The following is a 17,440-nucleotide window of genomic DNA, read 5'->3' as shown; positions in this document are numbered from 1 at the left end:
AAACCCATATGGTCTTATGTGAAATCATTGTGGGGTCCCACGCCATACAAATCAAACCTAAATTGGCCAAGAAACACTCATGGGTCGTGAGTCATATAGCTAATAGGCCTAAAGCCCATAATTAATATGATTAATTAATCTATCATATGACATGGGTGAATCTGGGTTTAAAAATGGGTATGGAGCACCCATTCTCTTAAGAGGATAAGACCTATCTCTTGATAGAGTCCAGATCCAATTAAAGATTTGGATAATCTCCTATTTTGATTAGGTGAAGTGCTCCATAAAAGGACAAAAGATGAAGAAGATGAACTGCTGTAGAACATTGCAAGTTCTGCTCTCTCTCTCTCTCTCTCTCTCTCTCTCTATTGTCACCCAAGAAACCCTAATTCGACTTCAACTTTTGGGATTGATATGGATCAGTTCTTTCTCTGATTTTTGTAAGAAAAATTCAGAGAAAATTTGTGCTCACCTCCCCAATTCGATCCAAGCTATTGGATTGCAATTTTGATGAAAACTACGTTGTTGAACCGGCTTCAACATCAACCTGCGCCATTTTTAATGGAAGTTGATTTTAGGGACTGATTTGGGCGTGAATTTCCACCTTGGGAGCTATATTTGTGGAATCCGTATCAAGTATATATCTCCCTTTTGTTTTGGTTTCAAATCTGATCCAATTTTAGTGTAAGATCGATCCTAGAAAAATGCAATTTTTCGAAAATCAAAGAATTTGATTCCCAAAAGATTAAGAAAATTTTTGAAAATTTGCCTTGTCATCTAGCGTGGTTCAGAAATCTATGTAATGGATCTTAACCTCCCTTCAGCAGGTTCAAACAAAAAAACCGGCAATGGTACATGTGGTAAATGTGAGGAAACTTGATAATGAAACAAAGTTCACGAGATTGGACTGGGTGTCAAGGGAGGGGGGGCTTGGCAAGCAAACAAGTGTAAGACAGATGTGACACATGTGTTTTAAAATTAACTTCCTTCAGGCTCAGTTTGGGAAGATTACCAAATTATAAATACAAAAATTGTTGAGTGCAAGTGCAAATATGTCCTTTTCATGAAAATCTAAAATTGGTTTAGGTTGGAAATGATGCTTTTTAGTTATGGTAGTATAAATGTACGGATCTTGGGATTGGAATACATCTTTTTAAAATTGACTAGTTTTGGATGTAAACTTTACTCTTCGTTTGGAAGGCAAATATGTCTTAGAATCTAGAGATGGCAATTTACCTGCCCGAGTCAGGGTGGGCACCAGTGTTCCAACTAGCCATTGCAGTTGTACCTCAGGAACATCTCCCCATGAATGACAAAGGGAGATATTCCTAATGTGCAGCTGCAATGGTACAAAGGGAGATATTCCTAATGTGCAGCTGCAATGGTACATTGGGACAGTGTTCTTAGCATTTTGTTGGTAGCAGATACTATTAGGGGAGAAGGAAAATCAATTATAGTGTTGTGTTTAAGGATTGGGCTTTGTTGTTGGATGGTCCTTTGGCTTGGGGTGTTGAGGGTAGCAGATAATTATTGGGAGATGTTCCCGATGTGCAGTTGCAGTGGTATGTTGGGACAGTGTAGTAGTGAGCATTCTTTTGGTAGTAGATCACAACGGGGGAAGAAGGAAAATCAATTAAAGTGTTGTGTTTAATTTATGGATTGGACTTTGTTGTTGGGTGGTCATTTGGCTTGGGGTGTGGAGGGCTGTCTTGTGGTTGTAAAAGGACTTATATAAAATAGGACAAGCACTACCAAGAATACAAAGGACTTATATAACTACAATCTTATTATAAAACACTCTTCATTATAAAAGAAAATGAGAAACAATACATGGATCTTGTAGTTTGCAAGCCAAATTAATCCGTAATCCTTATACATCCATTTTTCATTTCCTCTCTTAATATGAGGAACAAAACAAGAGAAAAAAAGGGGGAAATTCCCAATTAGTACCTTGTACTCTGGGTCTAGTGCTATTTTGGTCTCAAAACTTTAAAACACGACAATTCAATACCCAAACTTTCAAAACGTGTCAATCCAGTACTTGTTGTTATCAATCTGCTAACCAGCCATTAAGTGACATTTGAAAAGACACAAATGCCCTTCGAGTGTCATCTAATTCTCTTTATCAACCATCCAAACATTGACAAAAAATGAACAGTAGTTACTTTCTCGAATAGAAAATGTAAGGATTTGGGACTATTCATTTTTTATCAACATTTACATGGTTGAAAAAGAATTAGATGACACTCAAAGGACATTTGTGTCTTTTCAAATGCCACTTAACAACTGATTAACGGATTAATTAATGGCAAGGACTAGATTGACACATTTTAAAGTTTGGGGACCAAAGTGGTACTAATCGAGAATTTTCCTAAAATAACACACTTACACCAAGAAGGCAAGAACAATTCTCTCTACCTCTTTTTTTTCCTCTTCAACAAAAAAGAAAAAAAAAAAAAAACAGATCAAACTTTTTAAAATCTATATACAAAAAAAAGAACTTTTAAATCTATATACAAAAAGACATATAATCTTGTACTTGCTATCCATATATATACTATTTTAACATCTTCATCAACTAGCAATTCCTTTTCATATGCCCCACCATGGTCCTTATCATATCCAACATTACTCGTTATCTCCCCATTGATTAAACTCAACACTGAAAACTGTTTAATGCGTGGAGATGACACCATTTCTTCCCATTATTTGTAATCATCGATTAATGGGCATCACTAAAATTGATTATTTAAAAAAAAAAATTACTTACCTTGTGAATTCTATTATAATATAATTGTGGAAGATTGTGTTTATAAATCCAAAGTTTGTTTTTGTTACTTAAATATAATGAGCAGGGATGTCAACGGTTCGAGTTTGGCACTGGTTTGCCTCAACCATGAATAACCCAATCCTCCAATGTCCTAATCTAAACCTGAATCCCATCCGACCATTTCAATTATATTTTTTAACATGTTTTGAAACAGTCTAAATGAGCTGAAGACAAAATCATACACACTCGGCTGAATTACCTATCACGAGTGAACATGCCACTGTTCAGTGTGAACCCCATCTGTACTGAATACTGGCATGTCTGGCCAAAATAGGTAGCTCAGCCTAGTGTGCATGTGCATGACTTTGTCTTCAGCTAATCCACTTCACCTAAACCCATTAATTTAAGTGGGATTTACTTTGTAAGTTCTATATGGGTCAGCCAAAACTCAAACATGATTTAAACCTAAAACAATCAAAACCTTAACCCAACCCTAAAGCTGAAGCTGAATATACCTAACCCTAACCGCAGAGTTTACCGTTTAATAACCATTAGAAATCAGATGAAAACTTATGATAATTTGTGGTAAGCTTGCAAAGAGAATCTGTTGCCTAGGATCCTAGAATCGAGAATTACCCATTGGCATAATCTTGCAAATTCCACCCGCAGAAATTAGCAACTTTTGTGAGAGCTGTCTTCCACTTGTGCATCTTCTCCTCCTTTAACACCTTGAATTTATTATTTTCAAGTTCGGCAAGTGCTTCGGCATAACTACCAGTCTGGTATCGAACCTCCGAGGGATCGACACCATAGAAGATGGGCAGGACAATCATTCCCAGAAGTTCTTGGCATTCCAGGATTTTCACAAGTTCATCTAGGCACCATCCTGAAGATGCGTACTTCGGCGAGAGAACGATGATCGCAATCCTGGATTCTTCTATTGTTTTCAGCAGCTCTGTTGTAATTGCTTCACCTCTTTTCAGTTCATCCTCGTCTCTAAAAGTGTGAATACCTCCTTGAACCAAAGCCGCATATGGAAACAAAAACAAGGTAGCGATTATATCTGGCAGTCATTGTATCACCCTAGCCGATTATATATAGCCACGCGGCAGACAGAACATGGAAATATTGTTATTATAAACGTATCTTATTCATGTGTTTATTTATTATTTATTTGCAAAGACCGGACCGTGCTTGAGGAACTTTCACATGGGCACAAGTAATAAAAAAACAAAAAAAAAAAAGATCGACAAGATCTGGTTTTTGATTCGGGTGGTTGAGCTGTTGATTTTTTGATATTTAGTTTTTTAATTTTTTATTAAAACGGGCCATCCATTTAAATCAAACAATCGAACCGTCAATCCCTATTTCTACTATATAGCAACGATGGTGGTTGATTTTAGTATCTTTTGATAGACTAGAACCCCTATTACACAGCTCTCCACTATTTATTGTCCAGACTTGTATTGTGATCTCTCTAGGAGTTCAATTTTTTCCATCCAAATGATCAGTTCTTGCAATAATGTAAGCAGACCTTATTCTGATCTCTCTAAGAGCTCCATTTTCTTTTTGTCTTTATCTATTAAGTTCTCTACCCATAATGGACAATGACCTCCTAACTAGCTTGGGTCCAATTATGTTTGGTAGTGCTTTTTTTTAAGCGCTTATTAGGCTTATTGCTTATTAGATTTCAAAAGCACTTAAAAACGTCTAAATGGAACTTGCCTATAATTTGAGGAAAATTCAAATGAAACTTGCCTATAATTTTAATTTTAAGTGGGACTCATTTATATATTATTTTTAATATTTATTAATTATATATTAAATATTCTTATTTTATTCAGTGCGATTCACTTGTAAGTTTTTAATTTCTTAAATTTAATAGTATCACATTAGCATTTTCTATTATTTTATTTATTATTTAATGAATTATGAATGATTTTTGAAGTCTAGGCTTTAAATTGGCTTTTTTTAGTTTTAAGAGCAAAATTGCCCTTTCCAAATAATACAAAGGTTGTCAGAGCCGTTAGTCCTTAAAGAAAATAATAAAAATGAAAGAAGGAAAATGTGTAAAAAAAGGAAATAATAACATTTCGGAGGAAGAACATAGCCATTGGAGAAGTAGGGCCCAAAAATGATCGATTAGGGTTTCTTTCTTGACCTAGTGTTGTTTAAATCACAAAATGGCATGAAGGACCATGTTTGCACGTGGAACATGGCACTTGTGTTCGTCATTGGCCCTTCCAATGACATTGTGACACATGGTACCTCAAAACAAATAGGTGACACCCGGAACTACTTTGACAATAACTTGCCTTAGCTAAGTTGATGGTGTCCCACTTGGTGGCCTAGTGCAGGCGTAGCCCGGCACAGGCACGGTTCGGCATATGCGCGGCTTGGCACAGGCACGGCCTGGCACAAGCGCGATCTAGCGGCCTGGCCCTGGCAGCCTGGCACAAGCACGAGCTGACAACCTAGCCTAGGCACGACCTAGCGCCCTGGCCCAGGCACGACCTGGCAGCCTGGCCCAAGCACAACCTGGCGGCATGGCACAGGCACCGACCTGGTAACCTACGAGACATGCTCACCGACAAATTCGACATGCATATCCTAACACTCCTACAATCCTTCGAGGTTGGCTCACGTGCTGAACGATCCAGAGGGTGGTCAACGCGCATGACAATTACCTCCAGGAATCTTGGACCAGTTAGACACAACCTCCTGGAGATCTCAGAGGCAGTACATGAGCAAGGCCTATATAAAGGCCCCAACCCCAATGACAGAAGGTGCCAAGCAAGCAAATAAGGAAATTCTACCTCTCATACTTGTGACTTTTAGCTCACACTCTAATATGAGAGTGCTGACTTAAGCATCGGAGCGACCTCGTCGGGTTAGCCACCCCAGGTCCTCTGGCATTTGGTTCCTTGCAAGTCTCTAAAGAGTAGCGAAGCTCGCCATAGGCAGTTCACCACAGGCAGCTCGCTATACGCAGCTCGCTATAGGCAGCTCACCATCATACAGCTCAGCACCTGATGGGCAGCTCGGCACACTGGTTAGCTCATCACTTAGCCTGCCCAGCTCGGCCCAATCAATTCGGCCCAGTCGGTTCGGCACCTAACCAGTCCAGCTCGGCCCAGTTAACTCAGCACCTAATTTGCCTCCAATTCGGCCTGGTTAGCTCGGCATCCAAGTCCTCATCCAGCAAAAGTTCACTTCAGCCTCTGAGTCATCAGCCATTTGAAAGCAGACCAAATGATGAGGTACTTAGCCAAAAAACTAGTAAATCACCAAAAATTGATTCATCAATTGGCAGCCATCTATGGGAAATGCTACAAAAAACTAAGTTCTCCTCCTCTAAAAAGTTAAGTCCTCTTCTCCCATAAAGTTAAGTCCTCATTTTTTGGAAATAAAGCTCTCGCTTTATACTTTCCATTTTTTATGAACTCAAAGACTATGCAAGGAGCTAATAGACTAAGCAGCTCTACCAACTTTACTTTCAATTCAGATAAAACCTCATTAGTCCTCTTCGTGAGGTCCCCTCTACAAAGATGAGCTCTTCGTGGCTTCCATGGGAGTTGGCGGCCAACATACTACATGGGCACCCTTGCTGGTCGAGTCTTCCAAGGCTCCCGTATGAGCTGGCGACCCAAAGATTTGTAGAGCTGCCCCTGAAGGTCGTACTCCTAATAGCTTCTTATAAGAGTGGGTAACCGACATTATGAGGCTGATGCAGCACAACCATAGCACTTAAGGCGCCCACCCGGTGGCCTGCACATGGCCAGGCATGGCCTGCGTACGGCCTGATGACCTGGCATGTCCTGGTGTGACTTGCGCGTGGCCTGCCACAGCCCGGCGGCTTGGCAACCTAGCAGCCTAGCACATGTACCAACTTGGCACGACCTGGCGTGGGCACTGACCTAGTAGCCTGGCCCAGGCGCGAACTGACGAACTAATAAGAGGATTCCTCATCACATAAGACCCAGTCGCCTCTTCAGCATTGGCAAATTGAAGGAGAGTGGACTACGAGTCGCTCCCAGAGCCTAAGGGCTAAAATATCACACAAGACCCAGTCACCTCTTGTGCATGGACAAATTCAACAAGAGTAGACTACAAGTCGCTCCGAGAGCCTAAGAGCTAAAGTATCGAACTGGTACGACACAATCGCTTCTTCGGTAGTGACAAAATCCAGGAGTGGACTGAGAATCTCTCCCCAAGCCTAAGGAATTGAATCAGCGCTTGGGGTGTGGAGGGTAGCAGATAATTATTGGGAGATGTTCCCGATGTGCAGTTGCAGTGGTATGTTGGGACAGTGTAGTAGTGAGCATTCTTTTGGTAGTAGATCACTACGGGGGAAAAAGGAAAATCAATTAAAGTGTTGTGTTTAATTTATGGATTGGACTTTGTTGTTGGGTGGTTTGGGGTGTCGAGGGCTGTCTTGTGGTTGGCATAGCTTTGCGGTTGTGTTATGGTCATCTACTGCATGGGATTTTGTGAGCTTTGGGGTTTTAGAGCCTGTTTGTGAAGGCTTCTGTATTGGAGGCGAGATGTAGTGGGTGATTCAGCCGTGGTGGTTGAGAACCTTTTCACCAAACACAGTTTTGTTTGAAGGAAGGGAAAGACAGGGAAACCAATACAAGGTTTGTAAAGGTTTTCCTACATTTTCCTACATTTTCCTTCAAACCAAACATAGCCTTAGGGATACAGGGATACAACAGCTCTAGGACAAGAAAAGGCTCATTTGCAAACCAATACAAGGTTTGGCTTTACCGAAAACATGCACGTACCAAATTCCATCCTTGAACTGGTCCTTCATTTGCACGGGCCTTTTTGAATTTGTTTCCTTTTATTTTTTACCTTTATTACATTCAGAGAAAGAAATGCTACTCTTTGACTTTGAAAATCGTAGCAATGCATTGGCTGTTCTTTACTCCTTATTTGCCTGTCGTTTACAAAGCTCCCCCTCCTTTGGTTTGATTAGGGTGGACGTGTGGATCATTGAGATATTCAAGTTTGGTTCATGAAATGCTCCATTACATTCGAACCAAATCAAGCTTTAAATCAAATTTAAATAGTATGAAGTTCGGCTTGTGGATCTTGTGAATCAAGTTTAATTATAATCGAGTTAAGATACAGACAGGCCCAATGCAGATTTCTTATTTCCACTGCAGAGTTATAAACATTCAAAAGGTCAAAAACCCCCACTCTATGCATTCATGCCCACCCGTGAATTGGCATCCACCCAAATCCTACTTTCAGCCTACCCTGATCGGTCATTCTCCCTATATTTTTTTGTTGTATATATATTTTTCGAGATATAACAGCAACATACAAACTGTGAGAGAACTTGCACTATAGGCTCAGTTTGCAAAGAGTACAAATACAAATATGTATAGTACAAAACCTTCTATTTTATACTATTTTGTATATATTTTCAATGTACATATTTGTTTGTATTTGTACTCATTCCAAATTGAGCCATACATTCAAATTTGTAGGTTCAAATTTTTTTGTTCATTGGGCTACTAAGGATAACTCATCGTTAATGTGAGATCATAAATTGATTGTATAAGTACAAGTAGAATTGTAATGCAATACAGAGACTGATTAAGCTTTTACACAAACAGTTAACTTTGTTCACAAATTCATCATTAATGTCATAAATCGATGATGATCAATCTTCATCAGCAGCGTCATCATTTAGGTTACATGTATCCTTGAGGCTTACTAATGGAGGTAGAACAAGTTCACTCTCACCATTTACGATGCCTACATTAAGCGCCATTGACCCATCATCAGAGTCATCATGTGAAGATCGATGAAGAAGCACAAGGAGAGCTTGAGCTATAATCTGATTGGGAATCCTTCCTATTTGATTCATATACAGGATGGATCCCACACTTCTTTACCTCGACATGAATATACATTGAATCTACTTCAACCTCCATTAGATTTCTGCCTTCCAGCTCATACACAAAATCTGTATTTGATCTATAGCCCAGCCATATTTCATCTTGACCTCTTGTTCCATGAAAATGCTGTCCCCAATACATCCATATTTTTCGCCAATATTCAGGCATTTTTACTTCTTCCTTTTTCGGTTGCTTCTCTTCTTTCCTCTCTTCTTTTCTCTCTTCTTTATAGGAAGTCTTTTGTATGCTTTGTTCTTTCCTTTTTTCTAGTAAGTCATCTATGTGTTTTTCTTTTTTCTCTTCTTTTCTTTTTTCCAGCAAGTCATCTGTATGCTTTTCTTTTTTCTCCTCTTTTTCTTGACAAGTCTTTTGTATGCATCTCTCTTCTCTTCTTTTTTCCCGAAAGTCTTTTGTATGCTGTTCTTTTTTCTCTTCTTTCTCCTTCTTTGTATTTTGTATGCTTTTCTTTTCAGGATCATCAACTGTATAGATAGCGCATACAATCAATCCTTGTATATTGTGATATTGTGACACCTCAAACTGCGCCCAAGACCCCACCTGTAAATCATGGAATAATCCTGAAGCGTTGCTCCCAGGAAGAAAGATATAGGGCTTGTCACCTTTAAACAACACCTGTTCCAAGAAAGTAATATATGTTTAGCAATATATGGAGAGACGGTGGGGAAGAGAGAGAGAGAGAGAGAGACCTGGATATCACTGAACAACTCTGAAACGTTGCTCCCAGGAAGGAAGATATCTTGCTTTTCACCATTAAACAATACCTGTTCCAGGAATGTAATATTTGTTTAACAATGGGGAGAGAGAGAGCGAGCGAGCGAGAGAGAGAGAGAGAGAGAGAGAGAGACCTGGATGAGATTCTTCCTGAAAGTTTCTGTCAAGCCATTGCAGCTTCCCATGTCTATGAGTCGTAATGATAAACCGTCCAGACCTTGGATCTCAGATAGCTTGTTACAATTACGAAGCTTCAGCACAACTAAGTTCGAATTGTTTGACAAGTTTGGAAATGTTTCTATTGATACACAACCGTCTACAACCAAATGCTTTAAGCTTGGTGGAAGCTCTGGAAGTGACTTAAGCTCCGTACTATTACTTAGCACAAGGTCAGTGAGCTTCGGACAGCAACTAATGCTATCTGGTAGGCTACCAATTTTGCTATCTGTTAGATAAAATCTGGTCAATGAAGGGAAGTACCCAGGATTTGAAAAGTTTGCCAAGGATGTGCAACCGAATGCATACAATGCTTCCAAACTTGATGGTAGCTTGGGGAGAAACTGGAGTTTTTTGCATTCAGACAACTCAAGGATTTTCAGACTAGTAAGGTTTTTGATGTCATCTGGTAGTCTACAAACATTGTTGTAGCTCAGATCCAGCACTACCAATGAACTAAGCAAGCTCCCAATCTTACTTGGAATAGAAAAGTCTGGCACATCCCTGTAACCCAGCCTGGGGAAGAAACTAGGGAAGAAATCCACTGAGAAGGTGACAGTAATAAAATTTGATACTGGTCCATCCCAACGGTTTGTTCTAGTGAAACGCCGCGCTGGTTGGATACAAATAGCATTATCTTGAAGCTTTGTTGAGCGCTGCATTTCCCACAAGCTATAGGGCATCTTTCCAGGATTCGAGCAGCAAGGGAGAATAAGCTCTTTAAGAGACTTCAATTTACAGATGGTATTTGGAAGATCTCTGAGCTTAGAACAACTATCTAAATTCAAAACAACAAGTTTCTCAAGATACCCAATGGATTCGTGAACTTCAACCAAATTTTCACAACCACAAAGAACCAATACCTCAAGATTGGTTAATCTCGAGAAATTAGGAGTCTGGATTAACGAATTAGAAACTGCAAGATCAAGAACTTTCAAGTTTTCAAGGGATTCAATATTTCTCAACTGTTCTCCAATATTAAGACTTGGGCAATGAGAAAGAACAAGGCATTCAAGTGATTCCAAATAACAAATGGTGCTTGGAAGATTGATTAGTTTACAGCACTGAGACAGATTTAAAATGACGAGTTTTTTGAGACACCGAATGGATTTGTCTACCTTAACCAAGTTTTCACAACCTACAAGTATCAACTTCTCAAGATTGGGGAGCTTTGAGAAGTCAGGGGTTTTGATTAGGTAGAAACAATGACTAAGATCAAGGACCTTTAACTGTTCCAAAAGCTGTAAAAATAAGGGAAAAAGAATAGTGAGGAATTAATTTGGAAATATAGCATAATTATCCAAACAAGAAAAGCTAATATGGACTGCATCTTACCTTAGTTTCCGCCCATACTTGTCTGAGATTACTACATCGCATCTCAAGAACCACGAGCTCCTTCAAATTAAAATCTGCTGGTATAGATTCCAAAGGGAACTGGTTCCATCGCAGCCATTTCAACTGTTTAGGAAGATGTTGATAGTCTCCCTCCAGGTGTATAAAATCCACCCTGAGAAGTCTTAGCTTCTTCATCTTCTCAAATACTTTAGTACTCAACCTTTGATATTTTCCACTATAGAGGAGCCCTTCAATTTTCTTTGTTCCCTGGAACAAATATACATAGTTTGTGAGCCAAAATTGCTTGCTCCTAAACGGTCGGTGACAAAAGAGACCATTTGTAAAATCACTACTGTTTTGATCGATGCATGGTGTGTGAAAATTCAGAAGTTGAATCAGAATTGAAAGTACATTTGGATATGAACCACCTTACAATTAATTTTATTTTTTTCTATATGTAAAATAGCTAGATTTTGTAAAACGCTTTTTTTTTTTTTTTGAATTTGATCAGGGCAAAGAACCCACGAACAATCTTTACGGCCTTTCATTGAGAATATCTCAATACTTATATGCTTTATTTCATAGGGAGATATTTCCAATGCAAGGTTACAAGAGAGTGAGCGTAGGCTTACCTTGACAAAGCCAACTCGTAAAACTTTGGCTATAAAGTACAAAAGTATACCAAAATATAATATAGTGTTTGTATTGTATATTTTATATTTCTGCTTTCATATTTTTTAAGAGTATATAAAAAGTATGAAAACCTCCAAAATCACCAACTCTACCTTTTATACTTTTATATTTTAAAAGTACAAAAGTAAAAATACCAAAGAAAATTATATTTCTGTTTTGAAAAATATATTTTAATATTTTTAAAAGATTGGTAAATAAAACTTAAGCTCAGTTTGGAAAGAGTACAAATGAAATATAAAGTTTAGCACTCTACAAATTTGCAATTGTAGTAATCCTTGGGAACTGAGCCTTATGAACAATAAAAATAATGCTTCTAATCATACCTTGTCATTTCTCAACACGTTGAGAACATCTTCATGAGCCCACAGTCTACTGCGTTTTCCTGGTTCCCCTATAGATTCTTTACGAACAATTTCCCTTCCCATGTCTCGAAGCAAATCATGCATCATCAACTGCTCATTTTCAATTGTTATAAGACACCTCCGGATGAGAACACTGATCCCAATTGTGGCAAAGAAATTACAACTGTCCAATATGCTTACTACAAATTTTCTATCCATTCCAATAAAGAAGCATGCAATGTCAAGGAATATATTCTTTTCAGTGTCATCTAATACATCAAAACTAATCTGAAGTGTTTTTTGAATTTCATCATGAGGAATTGCTTTTAGTTTCTCCAGAGCACTTGTCCATTCAGATATGCTTCTTTTGTCACATAAAAGGGAACCTAAAACCTTGAGAACCAAGGGAATTCCTTTAGCATAATCCACTATACTATTTGAGAGATGCACATAGTCTTGCTTTGGATGTCTTTCTCCAAAGGCAAACCGACTAAAGAGCTCAATTGATTCATCCTTACTCAGTTCTATAGCTTTATATATTTCATCCATTTTGATCTCATGAAACGGACTTTCATTTCTAGCGGTTATGATGATTTTACTTCCCGAGCCAAACCAATTCTTTTCTCCAGCTAATGCCCTTAATTGGTCTGGTTGATCTACATCATCCAGAACAACAAGAACTCTTTTACGACATAGTCTTTCTTTAATCACCATCATTCCTCTATCAGAACTATAAATACCCAGCTGTGTATCTTCCCTTTCCATGAATATATCGGAAATGAGTTGCTTTTGCAAACAAACCAGGCCATCTGGTTGTCTTGATGAAACTTCTCTAACGTTTCCAAGGAAGCTGCTTCCTTCAAAATTTTCAAAGATGCGGTTATAGACAGCTTTAGTAATGGTTGTCTTACCTATTCCGCCCATACCACATATACCTATGAAGTGAACATCATTTGTTTTAAGGCGTAACAAGATGTCGTCAACACGGGATTCTATTCCAACTGGATGAGTCGCAACGTTCAAGTATCTGGGGTTCAGTTTACTACAAATCTCTTTAAGTATTTTTTGGATAAGTCTTGCCTCATACCTGTACATTGCAATCCATGCAGAAAAAAGAAGAAAAACATGTAATGAGTCCAAATAAGCCACAAAGACCTAGAAACCGAAACGGGCATGCTAATAAATTGATTTTGTAAACAATGGAATCAAAACAATAATTCAAGTTTACTTTTGTTACTGGTGAATTTGTCATTCTTAAGGCTGTGTTTGGTTGCAATGCAATTTTATTTGTACACTAGTACACATGCATGGGAGTGCAAATGAAGAAAATGCAAATTCCCGTTTAATTTTGTTTTGGATTTTACATTATTCTATTTTATGTCTTAATTTACTTCATTTTTACTGCAATCAAACAAAACAAGCTCTAATTTGAAACAAAAATAGGTCAGGATTTACACTCAAACCATTTGCACTGTCATAGTTTTGCACCAGTACAAATTTATTTGCATTGCAACCAAACACAACGTAAAGCTCAGTTTAGGAGTACAAATACAAGTACAAATGTGTAGAGTGCAGATTAAACCTTGTATTTTGTATTTGTGCTCTTTCCAAACTCAGCCAAAGAGCATTTTTCACATGATCAAACAACCATAAGAAGCCAATGTTGAGATGATTGGACAGGTTTTTCTCTCTCTTGATTTAGGGAATTTACTTCCATATCTGATATAACCATACAAGGAACTTTAATAAGTTCCTTAATTATGAGATCATAAAATAGAGTTACTCTAAAGAATGCCTAGGAAGGGAAGATCCAGCCAATATATTCCATTTAGATTTTGAGACTTTGTGGGAGTCTAGACTTGTTAAGAACATGGGAAAATGGTATTAGGGACACACATATATATACATCTATGTCTAAGTCCAAGACAAAGTTGAGACATTCATCCATCTGTTTTCTTTTGTGAGAAGACTCCCATTCTCCCATCTAACTATTGGGCCCACAACAACCACCCATAACCATGGGATAAAACCATAAAGCATTTGGAACTAAATATTAACCACAAGAATCCAATAGCAATAATAAAAAAAAAAAGAAATCAAACAAATACAGAATAGAGCAAGCACTTATATAGTTCAGTCTTATTATAAAACACTCTTCATTATAAAAGAAAATGAGAAACAATACAAGAATCTTGTAGCTTGCAAGCCAAATTAATCCATAATCCTTATACATCCATTTTTCCTTTTCTCTCTTAATCCAAGGAACAAAACAAGAGAAAAAAAGGGGGAAATTTCCAATTAGTACCCTGTACTCTGGGTCTAGAGCTACTTTGGTCCCCGAACTTTAAAACGTGACAATTCAATACCCAAACTTTCAAAACATGTCAATCCAGTACTTGTTGTTAATCAATCCGTTAACCAGCCATTAAGGGGCATTTGAAAAGACACAAATGCCCTTCGAGTGTCATCTAATTTTCTTTATCAATCATCCAAACATTGACAAAAAATGAGCAGTAGTTATTTTCTCGAATAGAAGAGGTAAGGATTTGGAATTATTCATTTTTTGTCAACGTTTAGATGGTTGAAAGAGAATTAGATGACACTCAAAGGGCATTTGTGTCTTTTCAAATGTCACTTAACAACCGGTTAACAGATTAATTAATGGCAAGGACTAGATTGACACATGTTAAAGTTTGGGGACCAAAGTTGCACTAGACCCAAAATACAGTGTACTAATCGAGAATTTTCCTAAAAAAACACACTTACACCAAGAAGGCAAGAACAATTCTCTCTACCTCTTTTTTCCCTCTTCAACAAAAAAGACAAAAAAAAAAGATCAAACTTTTTAAAATCTATATACAAAAAAATAAAAATAAACTTTTAAATCTATATACAAAAAGACCACACAATCTCAATAGTAATTATCATATAATCTTGTACTTGCTATCCATATATATACTACTTTAACATCTTCATCAACTAGCAATTCCTTTTCATATGTCCCACCATGGTCCTTATCATATCCAACATTACTCGTTATCTCCTTATTAATTAAACTCAACACTGAAAACTGTTTAATGGGCATCACTAAAATAGATTATTTAAAAAAAAAAATTGTGGAAGATTGTGTTTATAAATCCAAAGTTTGTTTTTGTTACTTAAATATTATGAGTAGGGATGTCAACGGTTCGAGTTTGGCACTGGTTTGCCTCAACCATGAATAACCCAATCCTCTAATGTCCCAATCTAAACTTGAATCCGATCCGATCATTTCAATTATATTTTTTAACATGTTTTGAAACAGTCTAAATGAGCTGAAGAAAAAATCATACACACCCGACTGAATTACCTATCACGAGTGAACATGCCACTGTTCAGTGTAAACCCCATCTGTACTGAATACTGGCATGTGTGATCAAAATAGGTAGCTCAGCCTAGTGTGCATGAGAATGATTTTGTCTTCAGCTAATCCATTCCACCTAAACCCATTAATTTAAGTGGGATTTACTTTGTAAGTCCTATATGGGTCAGCCAAAACTCAAACATGATTTAAACCTAAAACAATCAAAACCTTAACCCAACCCTAAAGCTGAAGCTGAATATACCTAACCCTAACCGCAGAGTTTACCGTTTAATAACCATTAGAAATCAGATGAAAACTTATGATAATTTGTGGTAAGCTTGCAAAGAGAATCTGTTGCCTAGGATCCTAGAATCGAGAATTACCCATTGGCATAATCTTGCAAATTCCACCCGCAGAAATTAGCAACTTTTGTGAGAGCTGTCTTCCACTTGTGCATCTTCTCCTCCTTTAACACCTTGAATTTATTATTTTCAAGTTCGGCAAGTGCTTCGGCATAACTACCAGTCTGGTATCGAACATCCGAGGGATCGACACCATAGAAGATGGGCAGGACAATCATTCCCAGAAGTTCTTGGCATTCCAGGATTTTCACAAGTTCATCTAGGCACCATCCTGAAGATGCGTACTTCGGCGAGAGAACGATGATCGCAATCCTGGATTCTTCTATTGTTTTCAGCAGCTCTGTTGTAATTGCTTCACCTCTTTTCAGTTCATCCTCGTCTCTAAAAGTGTGAATACCTCCTTGAACCAAAGCCGCATAGAGGTGATCGGTGAAATTTTTACGGGTTTCGCCTCTGAAACTCAAGAAGACGTCGTAGTTCCATCGAGGGGTGGAAGAGGAGGAAGCCATGGAAACAAAAACAAGGTAGCGATGAGAAGTAGAGATGCAATGAACAACGGGTAATAATTATCCGCAATATCTGGCACTCATTGTATCACCCTAGCCGATTATATATAGCCACGGGCAGACGGAACATGGAATTATTGTTAATATTCAATTATGATTGACCTGTAACCCACTATCCCCAACCACCAACTGCAGAAAAATTTAACAACTGGGCCGTGTTTGAGGAACTTTCACATGGGCACAAGTAATAAAAAGACAAAAAAAAGATCGACAAGATCTAGTTTTTGATTTGGGTGGTTGATTCGGGATTTCCAACTCACTTTTCCTACTCACTCTCTATCCACTTTGAATCGGAGTCGCATATCTTTATTATGAATTAAGAGATGTATGACTTAATTCACGGCCAATAACAAGTGAATAGAAAAAGTTTATAGGAAATCTGGGCGAATATCCCATAAGCAGCTTCTTTACGGCTATGGAAGTCCCATAAGCAAGCGTTTTGTATACAATCCTGTACCCACCTTGGCTGATGAAATTCCTTTGCGTGGAACCAAATATCACCCATGTTGAGTTTCACCTTGGCCTTGACATTATTGACTATTAGAGAGTTTGAATCAAATCAAAATCTTCTCTCCTATGAATTTGAATCTAATCTGTATCTCTCTTCTTATCCTAATCTCTTTATCTCATTATCTTCATGTTGTAATCAATCTAAAACTTTCAAAGAGTTCAATTGTAATCATACATGTTTACTCTATAAATACATAGGCCATAGCCACCCCATTCATCTTAAACTTACTCTCACAAATTCTACATGTGTCGCCTAGTGTTTCATCCAATGAATGCAAAGCCAGTACAGAACGACCACAACCAACACCAAAAGACTCATTATTTGAGACACACACACATGGGGGGTGGGGGGAGAGAGAGGGAGGGAGGTGGGGCACATGCATTATTTTTCTATAAAAGGAAGAAAATTCAAATGAAACTTGCCTATAATTTTAATTTTAAGTGGGACTCATTTATATATTATTTTTAAATATATCATTTTTAATATTTATTAATTATATATTAAATATTTTTATTTTATTCAGTGCGATTCACTTGTAAATTTTTAATTTCTTGAATTTAATAGTATCACATTAGCATTTTCTATTATTTTATTTATTATTTAATGAATTGTGAATGATTTTTGAAGTCTAGGCTTTAAATTGGCCTTTTTTTAGTTTAAGA

General features: G+C 37.7%; 1 protein-coding gene across 1 annotated transcript; it reads right to left on the bottom strand.

The window, feature by feature from the left end:
• Window positions 1-8,380: 8,380 nt before the first annotated feature.
• Window positions 8,381-16,299, bottom strand: LOC104588287 (TMV resistance protein N-like). The gene is made up of 6 exons (XM_019196125.2): window positions 15,723-16,299; window positions 11,979-13,083; window positions 10,963-11,229; window positions 9,546-10,868; window positions 9,387-9,461; window positions 8,381-9,312 (listed from the first exon to the last, which is right to left on the bottom strand). Exons 1-6 carry the CDS (start codon window positions 16,208-16,210, stop codon window positions 8,572-8,574), a joined length of 3,999 nt encoding a protein of 1,332 aa, XP_019051670.2. The 5' UTR covers window positions 16,211-16,299; the 3' UTR covers window positions 8,381-8,571.
• Between the last annotated feature and the right edge of the window lie 1,141 nt (window positions 16,300-17,440).

The sequence above is a fragment of the Nelumbo nucifera genome, chromosome 7 (assembly GCF_055504915.1).
Source record: "Nelumbo nucifera cultivar China Antique chromosome 7, China Antique-T2T, whole genome shotgun sequence".
Lineage (NCBI taxonomy): Eukaryota > Viridiplantae > Streptophyta > Magnoliopsida > Proteales > Nelumbonaceae > Nelumbo > Nelumbo nucifera.
The sequence above is the reverse complement of the archived record's forward strand: the minus strand, read 5'-3'. Positions and strand labels throughout refer to the sequence as shown.